Below are 19,017 nucleotides of genomic sequence, written 5' to 3'. Positions count from 1 at the left end.
TCTACTAACCCCAAAATCCCTGTCCATCCTCCTCCCTACTCTTCCCCCTTGGCAACGACAAGTCTGTTCTCCATGTCTGGGAGTCTGTTTCTGTTCTGTAGATAGGTTTATCTGTGCCATACTTTAGATTCCACATATAATTGATATCATATGGTATTTGTCTTTCTGATTTATTTCACTTAGTATGAGACTCTCTACTTGCGTCTATGTTGCTGCACGTGGTGTTATTTCAATTTTTTAATGGCTGAGTAATATTCCATTGCATATATGTACCACATTTTCTTTATCCATTCATCTGTCAATGGACATGTAGGTTGTTTCCATGTCTTGGCTAGTGCTGCTGTGAACATAGGGGTGCATGTATCTTTTTGAATTATTTTGGAAACCTGACTGATATTTGACTGACTATTAAATGATACTAACTTGAGGATGACCCCTAGGAAGCCAGGTTTAAAAATAAGAAACAAGACTTTTTAAAAAGGGGAACAGAGAACTTAGCAGCCACACACAGCAGAGATACAGAGTCACTAATCAAATAAGATGCAACTAGGGCGAAAAGAACTGGCACTGTCAACAACCCTGGGTGGGGGAAATGAAAGGGGAGCTGATTCCTCTGTTGCTACCATATATCATCTATGACATTCAGTTTTCAGCCCTACAATTAGGAAACATGATAGTATGTCCTATATGCCAGGGATAAAACAACCCACAGGTAGAGAACAATGTCCCCCTGAGGGCCCAGGTGTTAGACTTAGTAGCAAAGTAAATCAACTGCCATAGAAATGCTCAAGGAACCTAAAGAAACTGTGCCTAAAGAATAAAAGTAGGACAACTATGTCTTACCAACTGGAGAATATCAATAACATTTTGGAGCTGACAGAGAAGAAGAATCAACAGACTTGAAGAAAAGTCCATAGTTTATCCAGTCTGAGGAATAGAAAGAAAAAGATTAAAGAAGAATGAACAAGAGTGACACCATAAAGTATACAAATATGTGCATAATGGGAATCCAGAAGGAGCAGAGAAAGGGGCAGAAAAAGTATTCAAAGATGTAATGGTCAAAATCGTCTCAAATTTGATGAAAACATTCTGCACATTCCAGACCAGTTCCAAGGAGAATAAATTCAGATTCTCACATCATAGCCAAACTGTCAAAAGTTAGGCAGTTCTAAAAGTAGCAAGAGAAAAACAAGGTGTATGGAATTGTCAATAATTTTAAGATGAACAGCTGACTTCTCAATAACAATCATGGAAGCCAGAAGGTAGTGGGGATAGCATATTGGAAGTGCTCAAAGAAAAAGATTGCTGACCAAGAAGTCTATATCTAGCCAGACTAGCCTTAAAAATGAAAGAGAAATAAGAAAAGATGCAGGGCATTGTTGCCAGAAGACCTGACCTCTAAGCGATACCAAAAGGGAGTTCTTTAGGCTGATAGCAACTCAGGTCCACATGAAATAAAAAGCACTGGTAAAAGAAATTACATAAATAAGTTTTAAAAAGCATAAGCATTTTTACAATTTTTTTCTATCCCTAACTTATTTAAAAGAAAAATATGTCGGGGTTCCCGTCGTGGCGCAGTGGTTAACGAATCCGACTAGGAACCATGAGGTTGCGGGTTTGGTCCCTGCCCTTGCTCGGTGGGTTAACGATCCGGCGTTGCCGTGAGCTGTGGTGTAGGTTGCAGACGTGGCTCAGATCCCTCGTTGCTGTGGCTCTGGCGTAGGCTGGTGGCTACAGCTCCAATTCAACCCCTAGCCTGGGAACCTCCATATGCTGCGGGAGCGGCCCAAGAAATAGCAACAACAACAACAAAAAAGACAAAAGACAAAAAAAAAAAGAAAATATGTGAAACAATAATAACAAAACTGTGCTGATGGACTTATGTAAAAATGTCATTCAAGTGACAATGATAGCACAAAGGAAGGGTTAGGGAAGGAAACTATATCAGAACAAAGTTTCTATATATGATTTAGAAATAAGTATTAATCTGAAATAGATGTTTTACATTAGACATGTATTAAACATTGTAATCTCTAGAGGGACCACTAAGAAAATAAAGAATATGTGCAGTAAAAAAAAGACCAGAAAAAGCAATGCAGGATCCAAGCCATGTCTATGACCTACACTGAAGCTCATGGCAATGCTGGATCCTTAACTCACTGGGCAAGGCCAGGGATTGAACCCACATTCTTATGGATACTAGTCGGGTTTGTTACCGCTGAGCCACAACGGGAACTTCCATAAATGTTCTTAACATCATTATTTATAATATTCAACAATCTCAAGGTAAAGTGTGATATATCCATACAGTGGAGTGTTTATTTTTCAGCCATAAGGAGGAAGAAGTACTGATTCATGGCAGGACATGGATGAACCTTGAAAACTGTGCTGAGTCAAAAAGCCAGACTCAGGGAGTTCCTGCTGTGGTGCAGCAGGTTAAAGATCTGGTGTGGTCACAGCTGCAGCTCAGATTCAGTCCCCTGCCTGGGAGTTTCCATATGATGCAGAGACAACTAGGGGAAAAAAAAAAAAAAGGCCAGACACAAAATTTATATGAAGCTGTCCAGAAACGCAGCTCTCCAGAGGGTGCAGGTGGCCTGGCCTGGGGATGTTCCTAGGTCTCATCTCTCGTGTGGCCTCACTGGTGTTGAGCACGGTTTTGTTAAAACAGTCAGCGCCAAAGGAGAAATGTGCTTTTGAAGCAAAGGCTTGAGTGTGTCATGCGTGTTTCCTGTGTATGCAGAGCACGCACAGCCCTTTTCCAGGAGCTTTGGGTTTTATTTTTATATGACACGAACACAGTGCTGATAACAGAATTTCTCTCAGGGAATAGAAACGTGTGTTTCTCCATTACTTACCGTTTAGCTAAATTAAGGATTCTCTCTAAAACACAGGTTACTCATAGGACCAGCACCCGTATGTTTTCCAACCAAGGCCAGTGTGGGTTCAAAACAAAATTCTGAGCCCTTTACCTTTTTCAGTCTGAATTTTGTCCCAGAGTTCTTCCTTCCAGATTATAATGTAGACACTTCCAAGAAAGTCGATCCCCTTCTAAAACATCCGCCCTTATCAGACCTGGGGGGCCCCAGCTAATCAAAGCCTGGTTCTTGGGACAATAGGCCACGGTGGTCCGTCCCTCCCTGAGGACACAGTTATCATTCCCAGAACCCAGTGGCTGCTTTTCTTTTGTTCCAGAGCAGGGCAGACAGGCAGAATGCAGTCATCAGCCGGCCTGGGGGTGGGCCTTATCAGCGCCTAGCCGCCCTCTGGCCCAGGGTGCAGGCTTCCCCGGCTGGCCTGGCTGGCCTATCAGGCCCCGGCAGCTGCTGTAACCCAGATATGGCAGGAAGCATGCCTGGGAGACCCGGAGCCCCCGCAGCAGCCAGGACCCTCTGTGCTTCCCCAGGCTCTGGCTCCAGTCCCAGCCATTGCAGGGGAGGGGGTGCAGCAGAGGCACTGTCTGGCCGCCCAGACGTGGGGGCAGGGAGGGCATCGCTGTGAGGCTTGGCTGTGAGGGCTGAGGCCCGACAGCTCCTTTGCCGCCCTGCCCGGACGGGACAGCCTGCGGGCAGGCCCCTTAGATCTCAGGGACAGCCCTATTCGCTGGCTTCCTCTATCCTTCCCGGCCCTGAGTGGGCTGGCTTGCAGTGTGCTCCTGTGTGTCTGCAGATGGTTTCAGCAGAGTTTTGAGTCGGGCTGTGGCAAGGCCAGGCTGGAAAACCCAGGGCGGGCCTCAGAGGCCAGCATCTAGCATCAGAAGGGGCTTGAGGTGGAGCTGTTCTGTGCAGACACATCCTCTCTCACTCCCGAGTCTGCCAGGTCAACCTGCTTGCAGAGCCGAGCCTGGCCAGCGAGAAGTCCAGCCTGTGGGCACCGGCGCTGTCCCTCCCTCTCTCTCAGGGGTTTGCTCTGGAATCGGCTCTTAGGAGTGACTTGGCTAGCATCAGCAAATGTTTAGCAAGAGAAATTACATTTTAGGACATTTCCTCTTAATTACTGTCCCCAGACAAGATTGGTCAAGGGGGGGTGGGGAACAGACGGGTGGTCACGTGTGGGGGCCGCCGTCCCGGGTGGGGAAAGCTGTGCCGTTTGCTGCTTTTGGCGCAGCTCCTTGCTTTCACAATGTCAAACTTAGAGTCGCCTTTATATGCACTTTCCATTTTTTTTCCACAGTAGCTGTTGCCAGCAGGCTGTAAACTACCGTATATCACTCAGATTTAAGAACCTAAACTTTAAAACAAATTAAACTCTTGTTGACATTGTAATAAAAATCAGAATGGAACCGAGCAGCTCAGTAGAAGCGAACTTCAATTATTTCTGTGGATTTAAGGTTGTTTTCTGGGATTCCCAGACCTCTAGGGCAGCAGAGTTATTTCCTCTTGGCAGATGGCTGGAGAAAAAGAGGTGGTGGACGGGTGGGGTGAGGTGGCAGCGCCGGGCCAGCCCGTCACCTGAGTGTTTGCTCTGGCGTCAGCAAGGGCGGCTGCGGCCCCAGCACGTGCTGGGGGATGGGGGGCGGTGTGCAGGCGTTTTGTTAATGCATTTTAATTTAAGAAAAGGGCTCAAATAATGTTTGTCAAAGTCTTGCGTTAATTAGGTGTTTATGCTGGATTAAAAGCAGTGCCGAAAGCACACGTCCACTTGTGGGGAGAGCTGTCCAGGCCCGCCTCCAGCCCGGTCAGCGCCCGACTCCTCTCGAACTACAGTGTTTCACAATCTCTTTCACTCGCTGAGATGGAAATGGGTTTCCACTGGCATGAATGCCAGCTTTCCATCCTGCGTGCAGCTTCCCGCGGTGATGATGCAGAACTGAAGTGTGGCAGGGAAACATGTGGATGGAAACTTGGTGATGGACAGATTGGACAGCCCCGCGGGCTCGCTGGAGATGAGCTTTGACCTCGGCAGCCTTCCCCCACCTGCCGCTTCCTGTTTCTCTCTGCTCTCAAGGCCAGGTTGGCTGCGGGGTCACAACCTCTGACATGCAAACGTGCTGCTATCCACCGTGCACCAGAAATTGGCCACAGTACTCTGGATGCCACTGCTAAGTCTTTGGAGTCACCCAGACCACCTGGGGTGGGCGGGCGCTGGCGTGGCCCTGACCTGCCCCACCAGGGACACAGGACACAGTGGGGAGTAGCTGGGCAGTGGGCTCTGAGGCGAGAAGGTGAGAAGGGGACAGAAATGCAGGCTTCTGGAGGACTTGCCTTCGTGGAGCCCTATGCCTCGCCAGGTAGTCAGAGGTCACTGTGGATTTAGAAATACTCACTCCTGCCCCATCAGTTGCAGCCTTGCCCACCAGGGATGTTTACAGACACTGGTGGGATTCTTTTAAGCAGTTTTGATCACTTTGGTTTTGTCAGTGATCTCCACTTGACCAGGGCTTGCTAAACTCAGAATGTTTTGAGAAAATGTCGAATTGTGCTCTTGTGCAGGAAGCTTGTCTGGCAGCTCTTGGAGAAGACGGACAGTGGTCAGCCGGGAAGGTGCTGCGCCCTGACCCCACTTCCCCATCTGTCACTCCTTCTGGGGTCTTCGTCACTCCTATGATGGAAATGGGCCCCAACTGATCCTCAGGCTCGGTCCGAATCCCACACGGAGCTCCCACAGAGCTGGGGTGTAGAACGCACCCACGGTGCCACTGCGATGGGTGCGGTTCTCAGCCTGGGTGAACCACCGTGGACACGTACCCTACGCAGCTTGCTTTCCCCATGCTGTCTCTTTTTGAGGACATATGTCAAGGCTTCTTCAGAAATCAAATCCAGATAAACAGAGAAGGGATGATGGTGAATTTCCAAAAGGATAGTTCTGATCCTCTGGAGGAAGAAATTCAACAGGCAGAAGACAATGTGCAAATTACTGCAGGAGTGGCTTCACTGCTGCTGGCAGCCAGTGGTCAGAGGCCCGCAGGGGAGAACCTGCTCAGACGCCAAGTCTTGGTGAAACTCCTGGAAGGGACCAACCCACTTTCAAAGAGGATGTGTTGGCACGTCCCTTGCTCAATGAGGCTTTGTAGGGCTGTCAGGACCCCTGACCCCTGGGAAGTCTGCAGGGCAGGGGGGAGTGCGGAGAGCAGGCTAAACACCCACACAATGTTCAGAACTTAAACGACAATTCAAGATGACAAAGCAGTGCTCCAAACACTGCCTGATGAGTGAATTACAGAGGCCGGCGAGTCTCAGCGCGCCTGCTTCTGGCCTGGAGAGACTTAGACACGGCGTCGGCTCCAAGGAGCAGACGGGAGCTGCGTCTTAGAGGCCATCTGGCATCTCGGTTTCTCGTGGGAAGTGCAGCGTAATTGGGCGGGGCGAGCCTCTGTCAGACGACACTTTCCCAACCCCAGGTCCCATGTCCGTCCAGCCTGGGAGACCCTTCCCGGCCCTGCCATGGTCCCTGGTCCACAGCCCCAAGCATCCTTTCCATGTGTGGGACACACAGCGGCTCCCTGGCCTGTTCTTTCAGGTGTTGCTGGAAAGGGCTGCTGCACTGCTCTGGCTGAGGCGGTCTTGGGGCCCAGGGTGATTCGGCAAGGCTGTTCATGTGGGCAGTCACCAGGGCAAACTGTTATTACACAAAGTCAATTAGCGTGTGCACAAGCCGGTCCTGTTGATTTGATTTAGAGCTAAGGAGGGCTCCAGTATTGTACAATTACAAGAAACCTAATGGCCCTTTGTACTGAAGGCAACTTGCATGGCACCTAATATACTTTGATGAATTACTCATTATGTGCAATGTTGGAATAGCTTCTATAGAGATTAATAATTGGATAATCAATACAACAATTCAATCTTGGTTTTGCTTTTTTCCTACTCCAGGGTCAATATGTCCTGTCCTCTTTCATTTGCCCAAATTTTCTGACTCCCCCTCCTTCAGATTATTTTCCAAATTAGGAGTTTTAAGAGTAACTTGCACCCTTTTTTCTTCATGCCTTGCATGATTTTTTGGTTCAGATCTTTATGGTTCTGCTATGGGTCAGTTTTGTCAACCCTCAGAGGTACAGTTTTGCCCTCAGGTGGGCTCTGTTCAGCGGGGAGGGGAGCAGACATGAGCACTTAAGACCTCAGGTGCATGGGTGGCCTTTCTGGGGCTCTGCGTGCGTAAGGGGTGCTCTGGACACCCTCAGGGGCAGGGGGGAGGCACACCGACTCTCAGCACAGACGCTGATTCTTCAGGTTTCCACCCTGGAGACACTGACCATGGGGCTGTGGGGCCGTGGGGTGGGCCTGAGACAGTGGTTTAAGGCTGGCAGCAGTGCTGGTCCTGGGCTTGTGGCCTGGAAGTAGGGGAACGGGCAGGAGTGGTGGCTATGGTGTCCAGGGTCTGCATCTCGCCACGTGGGTTGGCGAGATGCGAACCAGCTATGAGAGGCAAAGTTGCCTGGCTGCTGTGTGAGCCCCAGGAGAAGGTCTCAGGACCCCACAGACATTCGTGGGTGTGAATCAAATCCTTGAGGTCTTGTTAAGATGCTCAGGAGGCCTGCCTGGGTGGGGCCTGAGAACCGGCAGCTCAGGTGTCACAGTGGTCCACGGGGGCATGAGGCCTGGGCAGTGGGCATGAGACTAAGGGGAGGGCCAGGCAGAGTGCAGAGCCCCTGTGTCCACCTTGCCATGGGTCAGTGGGTGCCGGGGAGCTGGCCACCAGCTTCTCCCTGCTCGTGGTGTTGGTGTTGAACTGTGAAAGTTCCAGATGTATTCAGGTAGAGTGAATACACACAGGCCCCTGTCCCCTCACCCTGATTCCTGGCCGGCCCAGCGGCCAAGACATAGCAGGGTCACTGCATCTGCCCTTAGTGTTGTTGCCAAGAAGGAAGTTTAAATGCAGGCCCAGACCCACACCTTCACCCTGTATCCCTCAGACACATTCGTCCTTTTCGACAGCCGTTTCCTACAAGATCATACCTAACAAAACGACTGCTACTGCTCTGGCCAGCCCAGGGTTTAGTTCCAAGTCATGCTTAACCTCGAGGTGCAGCTTCACTTGCCACGACCCCAGCGTCTCCTCTGCTTCCTCAATGAGCAGTGTCTCTGACCCAAACTGGCACCTGGTGGCAGAGTCAAGGGTCCCGTCCAGGTGGCCCGAATGCCCCACACTGGGAGCAGTGATGTGTGGCTTCCCTGTCCCCAATGTGGCCACCAAAGAAGGAACAGCCACTTGGTTGGTGTCTTGGGACTTCAGCGCCCTGACGTCAACATGCCAGCAGCCAGGGAAGGAGTGTGTGTTCCCATGGCAGAGTGACAGAAGAGCATGCCTTCCACACCTTTATTTTTTAATAAAGGGGGCTTTGACACTTTCTATTTTTCCAATTCCGACCATTGTGTGAATAGGAATTTCATAGCGGGGTGGGTGGGGGGTGTTTTCTGGCGGCACAAAGCAGGCCCTGGAAAAATGCTTGTTGGTGGTTTAATGAGCCCAGTGAGTAACGGGAAGGAGTTGGGCGCAGATGAGATAATGGGCCAGGTAATGTGGAAAGCACACGCCCGCACACATCAGCGGGAGGCGCGGGCCTGGCCGGGGACCCTCCCAGGCACGTGGCTGGCCTGTTCCCCACGGACGTGGAGTTTCCACCCGGAGAGTTCGCATTATTGGGAGTTTTCAGGCTAAATAAGGAAGCAGCCACCGAGGTAGGACAATTATTCTGTTTTAATGGCTGGCAACCCCGCGTAACAACAGTGTCCATCGTCACCAGCCCCACATCCAGCTGGGAGGGTCATGTTTTATTAAAACCTGACTTGTTGTCATCCAGCCCTCTGCTGTCCCATCCTCTCCTTCCAAAAATAGCAGGCCTGGTGGCAGTGGCTTATTATGATTAAAAGATAAAAATAAGTGAAGGCTGAAATAGGTCCAGGATGCCCGAGGTAACACGAGAACTTACTTTTTAATGAAACTTGAGAAACTGTCTTATTTTCCACTGCTTCACAAAGCATCTCTGAAAAAAACCCCAGGAAAGTAAAAAAGCACTTCAGCGATGTTGCAGCTCTGCATTTTCAGAATCACAGTGGTCCCGAAGCCCTCATGGCAACATCGCTCTTTCTAGCCCAGAGTCTCACAGATGCAGTGCCTCCCGTGTGGAAGCCACGGTACCTGGAGAGGAGTGACTCACAACTCAAGAGGTGGCGTCTTCTCCAGAAGTTAAGAGCCACACAAGAGCCCCCACTTCTCTTTGCCGCAGCACCTGCACCTGAGCAGACGTCCCCTGGGAGCTGCACCCCTCCTCCTGTGCCCTGGTCTCAGCTCTGTGGCCCAGCTCACATCCACTGAAATATCTTAAATGAGAGCTGAGCCAAAGTGCAGGGGTCCAGCAGAAAACGGGGATCTCACATCCACTGCCCAGGCCTCGTGCTGCCATGGACCGACGTGTCACAGGAGCTGCTGGGATGCAGATTCTCAGGCCCCACCCAGGCCCCCCTGAGTATCTTAACAAGACCCCCAGCAATTCCTTTTGCACCCACGAACATCTGCGGAGCCCTGGGCTGGTCCTTTCCCCGCAAGGAAAGTCACAGGAGTGACTTGCAGCCACCATCAGAGGGCTTCCTTATCCTGAAATCATTAGATTCACAGGTTTAGCAGAGCAAATATAATCTGGAGACTTCCTAGAAGTTGGTTCTATAAGAACAGATTTGGCCTGAGATATTTCTGGTTCGTTTCTGTCTGCCTAAATTATTATCCTCTTAGTTTACAATACTAACTTTAGTGAAAGGTGAGTTTTCCAGGAAAATTAACAGATATTTTTTTAAATTATTTTTTAGTTATAGGAGTGGGAAAGAAAGCCCTTCCTGTTTTGTTTTGCTCTTCACAGAGCTATTTGGGCTTTCCCTTAAAAAGAAACCTGTTTCTGATGACTCGTCCTCTGTAAGGACGTGCATTTTTCTGTCCCTCAAAGAAAAACGGAGTGAACAAGTAACAGTGGCCTTTGTGCCACGTATTTATTTATGTGCAGTGCTTCATCTGGTCATGGGCTTGATGGAAGAGCCGAGGGGTGTGATGCAACATGAAGTGCTGTGTTGGAACTGGGGTGGGAACAGGATTCTGTGGGGACCCCACGGTGGACTCATCAAGACTCTCTTTGTCTCCTACATTGGTTTTGTCGAGAGGACAATGATGGCTTTAAACAAATAGGTCTCTTCATGAAAAGCAATGTCGTAGCACGTTGTAAAACCAAGAACGGAGAAAATGACAGTAGCCCCACTGGGCTGGCTAGTTGCCAAGTCGCAGCAGATAAATGTTAATTTTGAAAACTCATAGTACAGTTAGTCTCCTTATTGGAAAAAAATGGGGGGACTTTAAAGTGTGTCATATGTCGTTAAGTGGGTAACCTATGGAATTAGGGCAATTTGATAAGCTGTGTCAACAAATACGGTTGGTTTTTCACTGATGCAAAAGTATTTGCAAAGTATGGACCTTATCGGAGTTAATTAAGCTTTTTTAACAGTACCGATTAAACAGTGTGGCTGAGTTAACATCGGAACTAGGTTCCTCCTCCAAGCCCAGAGACGGCCCCGAGAAGCCAACATATCTGAGAACCAGCCAGAAAATCCCACACTTCGGGTCCTTCCTTTCCCCAGGCTGGGTGTTCAGGGCCTCGACACTGGCGGAATCCCCCCCAGCAGAGGGGGCAGAGCCCACCACAGGTCCCGGCATTGGGCCATACAGAGACTATTCCCGTTGTTTTTCCCAGTCACAGCTGCTGCCGATTCTCTGTGGCAAAGGAAGGGACACGGCTGGTATTTGCATTAGCCTGAAAAACCCACACAGATTCTACTTCTGATAACAAAGGGGTCCACACGCTTTGTCGGAAATATGGAAACAGAGAGTAGAGGTGGCCCCGTCCTCGTCCCATTTTGTGCCTTGTGGTTGAGCCCAGACTTTGCGTCAGCTCCAGACCTGGACCATCTCACTCGCACCCCCGGCCGGTTTCTCTTTTTCCGACAGTCAGTAAACGGAAAGTTCGCCAGAAAGTGCTCGAGTGCTTCTCTTCCCCTTAATGAAGGCAGTACGATGCCCCCCACCCACGGAGCAGTCTCAGCAGCTGTCCTGCCGCGTGGGAACAGACCCCAGGAGCCGGCCCCACTGTGTGAGGACCGGTGCATTGCCTGCCCTCTCCCGGGGAGCTGGGGGTGATGCTGCCGTCCTCCCCTAGCACACAGCTGTCTGGGGGGACTTCTCCCCGAATCACAGAGCAGACAGGGCGAGTCCCACCTCCTGTTTTCACAGCCGTGACCTTCAGGCCCCAGGCAGGTACAAAGCAAGCCCAGGCCGGAGGCAGAATGGGAAGAGGCTGCCTTCATCCAGCACTTTCTCCAGCTGCACCTTCCTGGCCTTGCATTTGTGTTTACTTATAGGAAGGTTGCAGGCTGCCCCCAGTCCCCCCACTGATGTCGTGTGTGCCACCGATGCAGCGTGGACTCGGGATAGTTTTGGTCTCGGGAAAACTGGAAAATTGCAGGATCCTTAGGCTTCAAGGTCGCTCACGGCTATGGGAGGCCAAGTCGAGTGGCCCAGGCGCTGCCCTGGCAAACGGGTCAGGCCGCCTTTAAAAGCAGAGCCACCCGCGTTCTCTTCCCGGCTTCACTCCTGATGGCTGCTTTCCTCAGGGTTTTGTATTTGGATTCTGATCACGGATGGTCCTGTATTTCCTGGGGTCTCAGGGACCTGCTCATGCCAGGACCCTGGGTTTTCCTTTGTGGCCCCTCTTTTCCTCTGATGTTATTATTGCCACCCTCAAAGCCCCTGTTATTTAGTCAAACACAGAAGCATCTGTATCGCTTCTCCATTGAGAGTAGGAAGTGGGACAGCCAGTGATAAAGTCTCGGGCGGAAAGGCCGTGACACTGGTGGTAAGCGGCCGTCCTGGGCTGGGGGTGGGTAGGAGGCCCCCATAGGCAGGAGGAACCCTGGGGCCCCTCAGAGGTCAAGTCCTAGAAGGAGGCCGAGCGGGGATGGTGCTTCCCCAAGAGAGAAGCAACTGTGACAGCCCCCAGCCCTGCTTGTGAGACAAGTTAATGGCCTCTGCTGGACCACGGCGGGGAGGGGGGGCCTTCTGAGATGGCGGCCAGCGGGTCCCCCTGGTATTCAGCCCATAGCGCGGGGGACACTATCTTCACAGTCCACTAGGAGTGGGGGCCCACAGACCCTGGATCTCCTCCTTTAAAAAAAAATTTCTAAAGCACATAAAAGCTAGTACAGGAGAAATGACTGAAAAAAAAAAAAAAGATCTTTTTAGCTCAAAGAGAACACTGTGTTTGTATGTGTGGCGGTGGGTGGGTATGTTGGTTTGTTTTGTTGTAGGAGAAGCATCCACAGAAAAGGAAAGTCATACCTGTGCCCTTGGCCTCCCCTGGCCTCGGAGACTGTAGGGGAGCAGGTGAGGCTGGGAACAGAGGACTCAGGGGACCTAAGGACCCAGGTCCACCTGGCTGGGCTACTGGGACCATAGCGCCCCAGTGTCCATCCACCTCCACAACCAGGCTGCTGCTGGCTTTCCTAGGAAGTGTTAAGAAGGATTAGTTCAGGCTGCCCTATGGAGGGGGGACCACGAGGGGGCCATCTGGACACTCACAGGACCACAGTGTGTCCAGGTTGGGAGTGGGGCAGTCCCCGCTCAGGTTGCCAAGTCATGACCTGTGGTGCAAGGGCAGTGGGCCCCCTTCATGCCACTGCCTTTACTTTCTTGTAGGGTCATTGCCAGGATCAAGAATAACATACGTGCAGGTGCTTAGAAGTGAACAGTGAAGGCTGCACACGGGTTAGGTAAAGAAGTAGTTTGCTCATTCCCTAAGATTTGATTTGAGATCCTTAGTTGCATTCAGAAAAGCTAGGCATGGAGAGGGGAGAACCATACCAAAACTATTCAGAACCACAGTTCCTTTTAGGTTTGCCCTGTGCTCGGTGTGGTCATGCAAGACACATGAGTGCAGCCTTGGAGATGGGCTATGGGCGTCTCACGACAGCCCAGGGCTTGCTGTCAGCTCTTTGTGAAGTCGTGGGCAAGGAAGAAACCCATATGTGAAAGTGCAAATATTTTCCTTTGCAAGAGACATCTCACCTTGCTGGTGGGCTTGTGTGCTCATTATTAACAGCAGAGGCATCTTTATGGAGTGTCAGGAAGGATAGAGTTAAAACTGACAAGTGGAATGCAGGTACAGGTGAAAAGCTGCGCCTGTACATGCTGGGTTTTGTATTTTAAAAAATGCTAACGTCCTTTTCACTCAAATCCAGATACACACACACACACACACACACACACACACATCCTGGGTGTATATCCCAGATTAAAACAACAATTCAAACTGCCACATGAGTTCTAGAAAAAAAAAAAAAAAGTTTCCACCTTAGGAGCATTTTAGAGAAAAGTTAAATATAAGGGAAAAAACCTTTCTTATTAAATCGAATTGTGGTATAACAGCTCACCACATCCTGTCACAGGGACATCTGACAGTAAGCAAAGCAAAGGTTCCGCTTTCAGGTCCCCGGCCACCTCTGAGTGTCACATGTTACCTGCAGTTCAAAATACTTCTGTAGAGAAAAACCCTCCATGTCGGTGGAAAAGCTGAATAAGAAGATGGAAATTATCAGTCGAGAGAAGACACTGTGGGAAACGTAGGTGTCATCGGCACAACCGGATCAAAGAAAGAAAAGCCACCCCCGAACCACCAGCCCAGGGCCCAGAGGGCGGGGCGGACGAGGCCTCGGACCCATGACCTCACGGAGGAAAGATAGGAAGTCGAGGCCGGGAAGAGAGCGGGGCGGGGGCGCAAGGCTTCCGTTCCCAGCCTGAGCCGAGGCTGCCCAGCCCACCCTTCCTGGCTGCCCAGCCCTCAGGGAAGGGGGTCTGTCACATCGCCCCCTGTAGGGCCCCTGCCCAGACTGAGCCTGAGGCCTGAAGTCGGGGCTGTGGACAGGCCTCCATCAGCGGCTGCCTGGCCTCCGGGGCCCAGACTCAGGAAGCCCCAGGCAGAGGAAGGAGTGCGCCGTGCTGGTTTGGGAGCCTGAGCCCCAGAGGGACAGGCATGGACCCCACCTGACAGTCCAGGTTTGGGTGGCTGGGTTGATGTGCCAGGCGGGAGCCCCCTCCCCTCTCCCGAGGTCTCTGACCCTCAGTGCCAAGGAGAGAGGGTCGGGCGCCTCCCTGAGGAGCCAGGCCTGGATCCCTAGGGGCCCGGGACTCGCTGAGTGACTCAGGGCTGCCCACCTCCACACCTCTCCAGAGTTCAGGTGCGGGTGGGCAGCAAGGGGAAGCCCCTGCTGATGCTCTTCCCCTTTCATCTTGAAGAGCAGATGTTCTTCTCCTGTGGTCTGAAGGCCCTGAGTAACTACAGCTTCTCAGCTCCTCTGCCTACTGCTTCTTACTCCAAGAGACTTTCTCTCCATCAGTGTCACCCTCTGCCCGCCCCCTTCTCCCCATCATCATTACCCTGCGACCTCCTCCTTCTCTTCATCATTGTTACCCTCACACCTCCCCCTTCTGTCCATCATTGTTCCTCTCTGACCCCTTTTCCAGCATTTCTGGTATTACTAGAACCAGATTTCTAGGACCTCAATTGTCTCATAACAGAATGAAGGGCTCCCCCATTTCTGTGTCATTGATTGAAGATCTGTCCCTCTCCTTCACATGGATCCTGTTTACACCTGTCCCCATCATGAAATCTCTGCTTTGAGGCTGATGGCTGCTTTTTTGCACCTGGATGCTTGCAGCTGGGCTCCGAGTCCACCCTCCCAATAGTGCCTGCCGCCCAGTGGGAGGAACGCTGGCCCCTGTGTGGCCCCAAACCTGTTGTTTAATCTGAAAGCAGCTTAGGCAGACCTGCTGGGCCTATGGCCTTGGGTTCCTTTGGGACCAGAGGGGTTGAGGACCACGAAAGCGTCCTGTGCAATGTCAGGGGTGGAGTGAGTAAGTGTGCTGGGCCGTCCCCACAGTCGTGGGTCTCTGTACGAACGCCCATGTCTTCCCAGCACGTTCCACACGCCTTCCCTGGTACAGAGATATTCTGACAGCGGGTCAACCCTCTCCTTACCCAGACCAAACCCCAAAGAGGTGGCGGCCAGGTTGAGCCCAGGGCCTTCAGAGAACATGTGGCTATGTGTCAGGTGGCTGTATGGGGTCCGCAGCACCCACAGCCCTCCCTCCCCCCCGGCAGGCAGCCCGGCGCCACCCCAAGTGCAGATGGTAGTGGTGCTGAGAGCCAGCCACACAGGCGGCCCTTGGTGACAGTGGCCCCAGCACAGCCCCGCGGGAGGAGCCAGGGCTGGGGTCCACTGTGCGGGTTAGCGGCTGTGAAGTGGTGCCAGTGAGTTCTGTTATCAGTTCCCAGGACACAGTTCCTGGTTCCCCCACTGGTTTTGTTATTGTTATTCTGCAAACTAGGTGGGGATGTTGGAAGGGAGTTCAGGGAAGGGAGTGGGGTGGGAGCACGCCCGGCCAAGTGCTCCAGGAAGCGCCCTCGGACAGGCCAGCCTTTATCTGGGCGGCAGAGGGAAACCCGGGCAGTTCCATGACGCCAGCGCCAGCCCCCACCTCCGAGTCCCGTTAGCAAGGCAGGCGGTGGTGACAGCCTCCCGTGACACTTCTCCTCTGTGGTGCCGCTCGGTAGGCGGAGGGCGGGGGGTCGTGCAGCTCCCTCCCCGGGGTCTCTGCCAGTTCGCTCATTTCCTCTCCAGCTGCCAAAAATCACACACTGATAGTGCACAGGGACACGGGACATAAGTGAAGGAAGAACCTGAAACGGAGGCTCGGGCCCTGGTGTTGCCATCCTCTCTCTAGACCTGGCCTGTCTGACTCCGAGGCCAGGGGCAGGGTTTTTCGGGGCTCTGGTGGCCTGGGCCGTGTGCGAGGCCTGGAGACGCTCAGGGTGCCCGCACTTTTGAGCCTGACTCCTCATCAGACCTGAGGCCGATGCTGACAGTGTTTCTGGCCCAGAGCAGCTCTGTGGTCAGGGTCACCAGCCCCATGTGTCCTACCAGTTCAGGGCGCCGTGAGGATGCTGGCGGGCAGCAGCGGGGACACCTTTGCGCAGGCTGAACCTAATGATGGAATCTCGGGTTATAGACATGACCTTGCATGCAGAGTGCTGTTCCTCTAATGCCCATCTTTGTTTTCTTGCAGTAAACGAAATAATACGAAACGACCTCTCCAGCACCAATATCCACTCATAGTTGGCAACGTGGGACTCTCAGAAGCTCCGCGGCATGGACGTTATGGCAACAACTTCTGAGTAAACACCCTGAACTCACACGGGCACCTGGTACCTCTCAGAACTGCCCACTGCAGGCTGACGTCATGTGTACAGAGAAGTGACTCCGGGCAGGAAGGGATGCTCCACCTCCTGAGGGAAAGTGTCTCAAGAAGGAGAAGAAAGTGGGTGGCTGGGGTGAGTGCGGGACAGCCCGCGTGAGGCTCCCCTCAAGCCACCCCACTGCCGAGGCAGCCTGGTCCCAGGCCTCACCCTTCCGGCACCCCTGAATTTCATGCTGGAAGTGCCTTAATTACCCCGACCACACCATCAGGGTGTCGCAGAGTGGAGCAGTGAATTTGCTACCAGGAAAGTATTTGTAGGAGCAGAAGCTAAAGACGCTTGGCCAAGAGGCTTGATTCTTTGTACAAATTAAGGGAATCCTGGGGGGCAGAGCATCTGGAGGAAGCCCAGTGCTCGTTTCCTCCTGTCTTCAACCTTTCCTGGGCAGTAGCATCATACGATCCCGTTGCCTTATTCAGTGCATTTCAGAACTGCTCCCAAGTGTCATCTCAGCTCTTTTATAACCTTCTCTCCCCGTCCCCGTGGTACGCAAACCATAGGGCTGTTCATTGTAGCATGTTAAGATTTTGTTTTTAATCTGGCTTCAAACACAGCACAAGTAAGTTGAATAGCACAAGACAGGTTACTGGACAAAAAAAGAAATCTCTCCGCGTCAGGGTAGATTTTGCATTTGCATGTGTGTACATATATAGGCATATATTTATGTATGAACAATAACAGAGGTGGTGATATACAGCCTTCGCCCAGCAAGGGTGTCCGCATTAGCAATAACCAGTGTCCATTTTGGAAAGAGCACCCATGGCCCCAAACCTGGCTTCCTAGCCATTCCCGTGGGGGAGCCCCGCCCCCTCCTCCCCCGCATCTGCGTTTCGTCGCCTCCTGCAGTTAACCAAGCACTTTAGAAGCCAGGAGAGGTGCGTTCACAGTACCGTCTGTTACCAAATGGCAAAATTGGAAAGAAACTGTAAATAGCATTACAGAAGGAGTGTAATATATTTGTTCAGCTGTAAGATGGTTATTTCACAGAAGCCTTATAACCTCGCTTCATGTAAGAAAACGATTACCAAAAACAGCATTTTCATATGCAGCGACTGTAGTGTGTTTCCAGACTAGTTACTGTTAATACGTAGGTTAGTGTAAGCTTTCTGCTGCATTCCGTACACTTAACAGCTTATTACATGATTGCCAGCAGTGACCCGTTGTCTCACGTAACCAAAAAGCATGGTGTGACGAACACGGTTAACCTAGTAACTGTGCCTTAGGAACTCACGCCCCCTCATGGAGCACGGGGGAATCACACCCTCCGACGAAGTGACAAGCAGTTCCCCTCACTCGAGAGCTCTCCCACAGAAAGAATCACTTAAATGTCCTTCTGTCCAATCATGTCTTACTTTGTAAGTCACAGAGGCGAACATCTGAAAGCCATATTGAACCATTTGCACATTACTGTGAAGAGCCGAGGATCCATGGCTTCGTGTGCGTAGACCTGCCCGCGTTTAGCTCTGTAGGACTTGCATGAGACATTTCTTGGTAGACTGTCATGGAAGGGACACGTTTGCTCCTGTGTCAGCTATCTCTGTAGTTAGAAATAGGTCCAATAAAGCAATATTTTTTTGCTGGACCATCTTAGCCTGAGAGTGATTCATTCCATGTATGGAAACCCATCCTTGTTCTTAAGCACCTTTTCTGCTGTCCGTCCTTTACTACCATTGTCTGTGAGGGGGTTGCGCTGGCGTGAGGTGCCTCTGCCACTGGAGCCTCTTTCCCCCTCAGCCGGGGAGAACTTCCACTCATGCCAGAGTGTCTGCTCCGAGAAATCACCAGGACAAGGATCCCATGCTCCCACGCAGCCATCCGCCATGGTACAGGGCCAGGCACGTGGCCTCTGGCTTTGGCCATCTCTTTCTGTTTCCTAAAGCTCCCCCAGCCCCTGCCCCGTCTTTGGCTTCAAGCTTGGGTGGAAGGTTATCTATATTCATAAATCCACTGACACCTGGGGCCTCTCCAGTACGGAGTGTTCTGAGTTGTGGAAGCAATATTTTGTTTTCGGGACTTTTAAAACACAAGAAGGCCTGTTTCTTTGGCTAGAAGGTTGACGGATGGAGGTAAAGGACTAGAGAGATCTGATCAATGTCGTTAGCAAGCGTGCGTCCCACCCAGTCTCTGTGCCCAACAGGGACGTGCACGGGGCTTAAATACGAGGAGGGTCTGGCGGTGACATGCAGAGGGGGCCTCAGCTGACCATCAGCGCTGGGTACCTCTCAAGTCCCCAGGGGGAACTGATTGCAGGCCCAGAAAGCTGGGCCCCAATGGGCATCCCAGAGCCACAAGGTGCCGAGACGCTCAGAGCTCCCCTCCACCTCACTGAAGAACCTACTGGATGCTGTTGGTGTCAAAGTGAGTTTTTATAACCCACCCTTCCCAACAACAGAATTTTGTATTCCAGAAATAAAAATAAAAATTTATAAAATGATGGTTTCTGCAAAGGAGGCTGGGCTTCTGTGAAGACCGTTTACTTAGTTTTCGTTTATTCCGTGTTGATTTTGAATAATAAGGAAACTGCGCCTGCCAGCTTACATCCAGCCAGGAGGTAACATGTTTTGTCCTCAGGCACACAGACCAGAACTAAGACTGCATCCTGGGAAGCCAAGGGCAACGTCCCCTCTCCTCTGGCACTGTGCTGTCCTCCATGACCACCACCCTGCAGGCACCTGGACAGGGTGGCCCCAGAGTCAGTGATGTGAGACCAGCGAGGGGCCTCTGGGTGGGGG

At 51.6% G+C, this 19,017-nt stretch overlaps 1 protein-coding gene across 7 annotated transcripts in view; it reads left to right on the top strand.

Moving 5' to 3' along the window:
* Positions 1-17,867, top strand: part of NFATC1 (nuclear factor of activated T cells 1) — a 95,183-nt gene extending 77,316 nt beyond the window's left edge. For 5 of the 7 annotated variants that reach the window (XM_047766906.1, XM_047766911.1, XM_047766912.1 and 2 more), the window contains one exon: positions 5,433-17,867. In XM_047766906.1, the coding sequence (XP_047622862.1) occupies positions 5,433-5,497 (65 nt within the window). In that variant the 3' untranslated portion in view covers positions 5,498-17,867. The remainder of the gene's footprint in view (positions 1-5,432) is intronic. The other 2 variants (XM_047766907.1, XM_047766913.1) reach the window with 1 other exon arrangement.
* Positions 17,868-19,017: the final 1,150 nt, after the last annotated feature.

Source organism: Phacochoerus africanus, chromosome 2, assembly GCF_016906955.1.
Source record: "Phacochoerus africanus isolate WHEZ1 chromosome 2, ROS_Pafr_v1, whole genome shotgun sequence".
NCBI lineage: Eukaryota > Metazoa > Chordata > Mammalia > Artiodactyla > Suidae > Phacochoerus > Phacochoerus africanus.
This window is presented reverse-complemented; position numbering and strand designations above follow the sequence as displayed.